Source organism: Notolabrus celidotus, chromosome 6 (assembly GCF_009762535.1).
Source record: "Notolabrus celidotus isolate fNotCel1 chromosome 6, fNotCel1.pri, whole genome shotgun sequence".
In the NCBI taxonomy this organism is placed as follows: domain Eukaryota; kingdom Metazoa; phylum Chordata; class Actinopteri; order Labriformes; family Labridae; genus Notolabrus; species Notolabrus celidotus.
Window position 1 is genome coordinate 38688339 of NC_048277.1, and position 8452 is coordinate 38696790.

Consider the following 8452-nt stretch of genomic DNA (forward strand, 5'->3'; position numbering starts at 1 on the left):
TGTCAGACATGAAGCGTACAGAGCTCCCTTTATTGAGTCTGTTTTTTAGTACAGTTAAAAGAAAATACAGTTTACACAAAATAATACATCAGAAAACTTAAAGTATAAAAACATGAAGTATAAAAACACGAGCATGTGAAAAGAACAGAGGGTTCATCTGATGCTAACATGCTAAGATATTAGCATGCTCTCTTCTACATGATGAACATTTAGCAGCAGAGCTCTGAAAGATCCCAGCTGTGACTGTCACATGAACTCAACACTGTTACTGCAGAGAGGCAGATCTGAAGTTTCAAAGGGTAAACATTTGAAATCAATGATAGCAACAATGTTAACAGTAGTATGGGAGGTCAGGCCCCTCTCCTTTGGAATCATCTACCAGTCAGGGTCCAGGGAGGCAGACCCCCTCTCTACTTTTAGGAGTAGGCTTCAAACTTTCCTTTTTGATAAAGCTTATAGTTAGAGCTGGATCAGGCTTGGACCAGGTCTTAGTTATGCTGCTATAGGCTTAGACTGCGACAGGCCTAGACTGCAACAGGCTCAGACTGCAACAGGCTTAGACTGCAACAGGCTCAGACTGCAACAGGCTTAGACTGTTATAGGCTCAGACTGCTACAGGCTTAGACTGTTATAGGCTCAGACTGCGACAGGCTCAGACTACAACAGGCTTAGACTGCAACAGGCTCAGACTGCAACAGGCTTAGACTGTTATAGGCTCAGACTGCTACAGGCTTAGACTGCTATAGGCTTAGACTGCTACAGGCTTAGACTACAGGCTTAGACTGCGACAAGCTCAGACTGCGACAGGCTTAGACTGCAACAGGCTTAGACTGCTATAGGCTCAGACTGCTACAGGCTTAGACTGCAACAGGCTTAGACTGTTATAGGCTCAGACTGCGACAGGCTCAGACTGCGACAGGCTCAGACTGCTACAGGCTCAGACTGCTATAGGCTCAGACTGCAACAGGCTTAGACTACTATAGGCTCGGACTGCGACAGGCTTAGACTGTGACAGGCTTATACTGTGACAGGCTTAGACTACTATAGGCTTAGACTGCGACAGGCTTAGACTGTGACAGGCTTAGACTGTGACAGGCTTAGACTGTGACAGGCTTAGACTACTATAGGCTTAGACTACTATAGGCTTAGACTGCTACAGGCTTAGACTGCGACAGGCTTAGACTGCGACAGGCTCAGACTGCGACAGGCTTAGACTACTATAGGCTTAGACTGCGACAGGCTTAGACTACTATAGGCTTAGACTGCGACAGGCTTAGACTGCGACAGGCTTAGACTGCGACAGGCTTAGACTACTATAGGCTTAGACTGCAACAGGCTTAGACTGTGACAGGCTTAGACTGCGACAGGCTTAGACTACTATAGGCTTAGACTGCGACAGGCTCAGACTGGCACAGGCTCAGACTGCTACAAGCTCAGGCTGCTACAGGCTTAGACTGCTGGGGGAACTGGCACACTGGGATCCTGTCTGTCCCTCTCTCTCCTGTCTGCCTGTCTCTCACTGTAACCTGAATCAGATCCTCCGTGTGAGTGAGTCACGTTTAAAGCCGATGTAAAGACACGATCAGCGCTTCATTCCTGAATGGTGAGAGTTGAAGAATCTAAACTGGGAGGGTATAAGTGTTAGCATGTTGTGATTCTAAATAATGGTAAACACTGTTGATTAAATATGGTTGATGTTATCGTTTAGCTTAGCTGTAGGCTAACAAACTGACGCACTGTTTGTGATGATATAAGACAGAGTTAGTGGAGCTGCTCAGCTCTGACTCACATGAACATATTTATAATGATGATGTCACCATAATGACCCTAATATAAGACCACACTGCCGATCAGACGGCCCCCCCTCCATCAAGACTACATGACTAAGATCCCACGCTGAATGAAGCTAATGTTTGTAGTCTTTGAACGAACGATAATCTATAATCAATGAAATAAAAAGGACCCTGTCAGTGATGCACTCAGGTATCAATACTCCTGCTGTAATAACACGCTGTGGTGTGTCGGGTGGATGAGGCTCTGTACTCCTCTAAGACGGTCTGGATCCACTCGTGGTCTCTGGACAGTACTCTCTCTCTCTTGACTGTGTGACGGTCGGCTAACGTCTCTGGATTACGGCGGCGTCTCTCCGCCTCAGCAGTTACTGTCCTCCGCTCCCCGTGTCTCTCCATCTTTCCTCCTTTTAGCGCTGCAGCGGTGACGCCTGATCTCCGTCATGAAGGATACACTCACTTTGCAGAATCTTATATTTGAGTCACTACAGCAGCATGGTTATGAGAACATGAACATGGTAATAAAGGTTATACGATGAGGGTTGTTAGTTATAGGAGATTGGCGTAATTGGAGTTAGTCTTGATATGAAGACGACAGCTGTGTCTCAGTGTGTAAAACCTGGTCACATGACTCCTAACACTCTCCTGACAGGAAGTCACCTGGTCTTCTGCAGCTTAGTCAGAATCTTAAACATCTGCACCACCCTCAGCACCACCACCCTCAGCACCACCCGCAGACTGTCCCGCCCCGTCTGCGTTCTGCTGGAGGCGTTTCCTGAACGCTCTCTGGATCACTGTCACTGCCACATCTTCCTGTTTCCTCTGCAGAGTGCTGCTGATGGGTTCACAGGACACCTGCAGGGAACAGAGACCACCTGTCAGCTCTGGTACCATGATAACACTGTTAAAATAAACATGTGGTGAAAACTCAGACGTGTTGACCTTTGAACTGTGATGACAGAGACAACCTACGCTGGTCTACAAACGTTTCTTCATAGAAAACTAAAACTGAACACATCATCAGGTTTGACTGTTTTAATGTGACCACGTGGTTCATGGTCCAAAGCGCCCTCATGAAGCCTAAGTAAGGGAACCCCAAAGCCCCACATGAAGTTCAAGTAAGGGAGCCCCAAAGCCCCCATGAAGCCTAAGTAAGGGAGCCCCAAAGCCCCACATGAGGTCTAAGTAAGGAAACCCCAAAGCCCCACATGAAGTTCAAGTAAGGGAGCCCCAAAGCCCCACATGAGGTCTAAGTAAGGGAGCCCCAAAGCCCCCATGAAGCCTAAGTAAGGGAGCCCCAAAGCCCCCATGAAGCCTAAGTAAGGGAGCCCCAAAGCCCCCCATGAAGATTAGGAAAAGAAGCCCCAAAGCCCCCCATGAAGTCTAAGTAAGGGAGCCCTAAAGCCCCCCATGAAGTCTAAGTAAGGGAACCCCAAAGCCCCCCATGAAGTGTAAGTAAGGGAACCCCAAAGCCCCCCATGAAGTCTAAGTAAGGGAACCCCAAAGCCCCCCATGAAGTCTAAGTAAGGGAGCCCTAAAGCGCCCCATGAAGTCTAAGTAAGGGAGCCCTAAAGCCCCCCATGAAGTCTAAGTAAAGGAGTCCCAACTGCTATCTGACCCCTCTCCTTTGGAATCATCTACCAGTCAGGGTCCGGGAGGCAGACACCCTCTCTACTTTTAAGAGTAGGCTTCAAACTTTCCTTTTTGATAAAGCTTATAGTTAGAGCTGGATCAGGCTTGGACCAGGTCTTAGTTATGCTGATATAGGCTTAGACTGACACACTGGGATCCTGTCTTTCCCTCTCTCTCCTCTCTCTGCCTGTCTCTCACTTTAACTCTTCCTGTCCCATTAAAGTTACTAACCATAGACCTTTCTGGAGTCCCTGAGCTCCCTTGTCTCGTAGGTTCCTCTGGATCTCTGCTGCTGTGGACGTGGTCCAGACTCCAGCTGCTACAACTACTACTATCCATCTCCCCGATATTTCACCCCCCTCTCTCTCTCTCTTCATCTCCCTCTATCCCTCTCTCCAACACGGTCTCAGCAGATGTGTGTCCAACATGAGTCTGGTCCTGCTGGAGGTCTCTGCTCATGGTCAGAACAGACTAGAGGAATAACAAACCTTGGAGTTGGTTGCAAACTTTTCTTCAAGTCTGGTTTTGAGAGTCTCCACATCCACTGAGTCACCAAACACCTGCACAGAAAGAAATAATGATTACTGTTATGATAATAATTACAGGTAGTAGCAGTTCTAGTATTTCGTAATGAGGTGGTTTGACCTGTGTGGACAGAGCCAGCAGAATGTCCTTGCAGTGGACCTTGTCTCCAGGCAGCAGTGGCAGATCCATGTGGATCAGTCTGATGGAGTTTGGTTTGGGGATCCTCAGCGGGTCCTTCAGAGTACTGCAGAAATCTGACAGATCACTGTGGGACAGAGGACAGTTAGTGGTCAGTGTCCGCAAGTACTCTCAGGATGTAGACCCGCCTGTACTCTCAGGTTGTAGACCCGTCTGTACTCTCAGGTTGTAGACCCGTCTGTACTCTCGAGATGTAGACCCGCCTGTACTCTCAGGTTGTAGACCCGCCTGTACTCTCGGGTTGTAGACCCGTCTGTACTCTCAGGTTGTAGACCCGCCTGTACTCTCAGGTTGTAGACCCGCCTGTACTCTCAGGTTGTAGACCCGTCTGTACTCTCGAGATGTAGACCCGCCTGTACTCTCAGGTTGTAGACCCGCCTGTACTCTCGGGATGTAGACCCGCCTGTACTCTCAGGTTGTAGACCCGTCTGTACTCTCAGGTTGTAGACCCGTCTGTACTCTCAGGTTGAAGACCCGTCTGTACTCTCAGGTTGTAGACCCGCCTGTACTCTCAGGTTGTAGACCCGCCTGTACTCTCAGGTTGTAGACCCGCCTGTACTCTCAGGTTGTAGACCTGCCTGTACTCTCAGGTTGTAGACCCGTCTGTACTCTCAGGTTGTAGACCCGCCTGTACTCTCAGGTTGTAGACCCGTCTGTACTCTCAGGTTGTAGACCCGCCTGTACTCTCAGGTTGTAGACCCGCCTGTACTCTCAGGTTGTAGATCCGTCTGTACTCTCGAGATGTAGACCCGCCTGTACTCTCAGGTTGTAGACCCGCCTGTACTCTCGGGATGTAGACCCGCCTGTACTCTCAGGTTGTAGACCCGTCTGTACTCTCAGGTTGTAGACCCGTCTGTACTCTCAGGTTGTAGACCCGCCTGTACTCTCAGGTTGTAGACCCGCCTGTACTCTCAGGTTGTAGACCCGCCTGTACTCTCAGGTTGTAGACCCGTCTGTACACTCAGGTTTTCGGACTAACCTGTACTCTCAGGTTGTAGACCCGCCTGTACTCTCAGGATGTAGACCCGCCTGTACTCTCAGGTTGTAGACCCGCCTGTACTCTCAGGTTGTAGACCCGCCTGTACTCTCAGGTTGTAGACCCGCCTGTACTCTCAGGTTGTAGACCCGTCTGTACTCTCAGGTTGTAGACCCGCCTGTACTCTCAGGTTGTAGACCCGCCTGTACTCTCAGGTTGTAGACCCGTCTGTACTCTCGGGATGTAGACCCGCCTGTACTCTCAGGTTGTAGACCCGTCTGTACTCTCAGGTTGTAGACCCGTCTGTACTCTCAGGTTGAAGACCCGTCTGTACTCTCAGGTTGTAGACCCGCCTGTACTCTCAGGTTGTAGACCCGCCTGTACTCTCAGGTTGTAGACCCGCCTGTACTCTCAGGTTGTAGACCTGCCTGTACTCTCAGGTTGTAGACCCGTCTGTACTCTCAGGTTGTAGACCCGCCTGTACTCTCAGGTTGTAGACCCGTCTGTACTCTCAGGTTGTAGACCCGCCTGTACTCTCAGGTTGTAGACCCGCCTGTACTCTCAGGTTGTAGACCCGTCTGTACTCTCGAGATGTAGACCCGCCTGTACTCTCAGGTTGTAGACCCGCCTGTACTCTCGGGATGTAGACCCGCCTGTACTCTCAGGTTGTAGACCCGTCTGTACTCTCAGGTTGTAGACCCGTCTGTACTCTCAGGTTGAAGACCCGTCTGTACTCTCAGGTTGTAGACCCGCCTGTACTCTCAGGTTGTAGACCCGCCTGTACTCTCAGGTTGTAGACCCGCCTGTACTCTCAGGTTGTAGACCCGTCTGTACACTCAGGTTTTCGGACTAACCTGTACTCTCAGGTTGTAGACCCGCCTGTACTCTCAGGATGTAGACCCGCCTGTACTCTCAGGTTGTAGACCCGCCTGTACTCTCAGGTTGTAGACCCGCCTGTACTCTCAGGTTGTAGACCCGCCTGTACTCTCAGGTTGTAGACCCGTCTGTACTCTCAGGTTGTAGACCCGCCTGTACTCTCAGGTTGTAGACCCGCCTGTACTCTCAGGTTGTAGACCCGTCTGTACTCTCGGGATGTAGACCCGCCTGTACTCTCAGGTTGTAGACCCGCCTGTACTCTCAGGTTGTAGACCCGCCTGTACTCTCAGGTTGTAGACCCGCCTGTACTCTCAGGTTGTAGACCCGTCTGTACTCTCAGGTTGTAGACCCGCCTGTACTCTCAGGTTGTAGACCCGTCTGTACACTCAGGTTTTCGGACTAACCTGTACTCTCAGGTTGTAGACCCGCCTGTACTCTCAGGATGTAGACCCGCCTGTACTCTCAGGTTGTAGACCCGCCTGTACTCTCAGGTTGTAGACCCGCCTGTACTCTCAGGTTGTAGACCTGCCTGTACTCTCAGGTTGTAGACCCGTCTGTACTCTCAGGTTGTAGACCTGCCTGTACTCTCAGGTTGTAGACCCGCCTGTACTCTCAGGTTGTAGACCTGCCTGTACTCTCAGGTTGTAGACCCGTCTGTACTCTCAGGTTGTAGACCCGCCTGTACTCTCAGGTTGTAGACCTGCCTGTACTCTCAGGTTGTAGACCTGCCTGTACTCTCAGGTTGTAGACCCGCCTGTACTCTCAGGATGTAGACCCGTCTGTACTCTCAGGTTGTAGACCCGTCTGTACTCTCAGGTTGAAGACCCGTCTGTACTCTCAGGTTGTAGACCCGCCTGTACTCTCAGGTTGTAGACCCGTCTGTACACTCAGGTTTTCGGACTAACCTGTACTCTCAGGTTGTAGACCCGCCTGTACTCTCAGGATGTAGACCCGCCTGTACTCTCAGGTTGTAGACCCGCCTGTACTCTCAGGTTGTAGACCCGCCTGTACTCTCAGGTTGTAGACCTGCCTGTACTCTCAGGTTGTAGACCCGTCTGTACTCTCAGGTTGTAGACCTGCCTGTACTCTCAGGTTGTAGACCCGCCTGTACTCTCAGGTTGTAGACCTGCCTGTACTCTCAGGTTGTAGACCCGTCTGTACTCTCAGGTTGTAGACCCGCCTGTACTCTCAGGTTGTAGACCCGCCTGTACTCTCAGGTTGTAGACCTGCCTGTACTCTCAGGTTGTAGACCCGCCTGTACTCTCAGGTTGTAGACCCGCCCGTACTCTCAGCTTGTAGACCCGCCTGTACTCTCAGGTTGTAGACCTGCCTGTACTCTCAGGTTGTAGACCCGCCTGTACTCTCAGGTTGTAGACCTGCCTGTACTCTCAGGTTGTAGACCCGCCTGTACTCTCAGGTTGTAGACCCGTCTGTACTCTCAGGTTGTAGACCCGCCTGTACTCTCTGGTTGTAGACCCGTCTGTACTCTCAGGTTGTAGACCCGCCTGTACTCTCAGGTTGTAGACCTGCCTGTACTCTCAGGTTGTAGACCCGCCTGTACTCTGAGGTTGTAGACCCGCCTGTACTCTCAGGTTGTAGACCTGCCTGTACTCTCAGGTTGTAGACCCGCCTGTACTCTCAGGTTGTAGACCCGTCTGTACACTCGGGTTTTCGGACTCACCTGTACTGTATGCACTGGGAGGCGTCGGGGTCAAACTTCCTCCAGGTGTTATAAAACATGTCGAGGTCCCGGTCACTCGGGTGCCCCGGGTTCTTTAGACTGAAGGTCTCCAGGAGGACTGCGATGTACAGGTGAACCAGCAGTAAGGAGGACAGGATGATGAAGGTGACGAAGAAGACAATGCCGACCATTGGATTGCCACAGTTACTTGTGTCCATCAGTCCTGGGTGCTCCATGAGAGGGTCACAGTCAGGGGGCGTGTCCATGATGGGTAAGAGCAGACCAGCCCACGTAGAGGAGGGCGAGGTCATCACTAAACAGATCAGACTGTTCCAAAATGTCTCAAAGTTATACATGTCATCGATCCCAGCCGTTCTCTGCATGTAGGCGAAGTTAAACATGCCAAAGACAGAGTAGCTGATCGTCAGGATGGAGAAGAGGAGGCTGATGTTAAAGATGGCAGGAAGTGACATTAACAAGGCCCAGGCCAGTTTCCTGATCCCCCTGGTCCGGGGAATCAGATGAATCACCCGAGCAACACAAGCCAATCGGAGCAAGGAAAAAACAGGAGGTGACACAAAATACTTTTCAAAGAGGTCAGCGAGGAACAGACCTGAGGGGAGAAAAAAGACATCTGATTACACAGACATGACAAACATGACACATCATAGCCTTAGACTGCTACATGCTCAGACTGTTATAGGCTCAGACTGCTACATGCTCAGACTGCTACATGCTCAGACTGTTATAGACTCAGACTGCTATAGGCTCAGA

The 8452-nt window shown here is 50.7% G+C and overlaps 1 protein-coding gene across 1 annotated transcript in view; it reads right to left on the minus strand.

The window, feature by feature from the left end:
• Nucleotides 1–11: 11 nt before the first annotated feature.
• Nucleotides 12–8452, minus strand: part of LOC117813929 (sodium channel protein type 4 subunit alpha B-like) — a 34517-nt gene continuing 26076 nt past the window's right edge. Inside the window, exons 28-31 of the mRNA XM_034684988.1 lie at nt 7679–8291; nt 4068–4212; nt 3911–3982; nt 12–2645 (exon numbers count right to left, since the gene is read on the minus strand). Of these exons, the coding sequence (XP_034540879.1) occupies nt 2478–2645; nt 3911–3982; nt 4068–4212; nt 7679–8291 (998 nt within the window). The 3' untranslated portion in view covers nt 12–2477. The remainder of the gene's footprint in view (nt 2646–3910; nt 3983–4067; nt 4213–7678; nt 8292–8452) is intronic.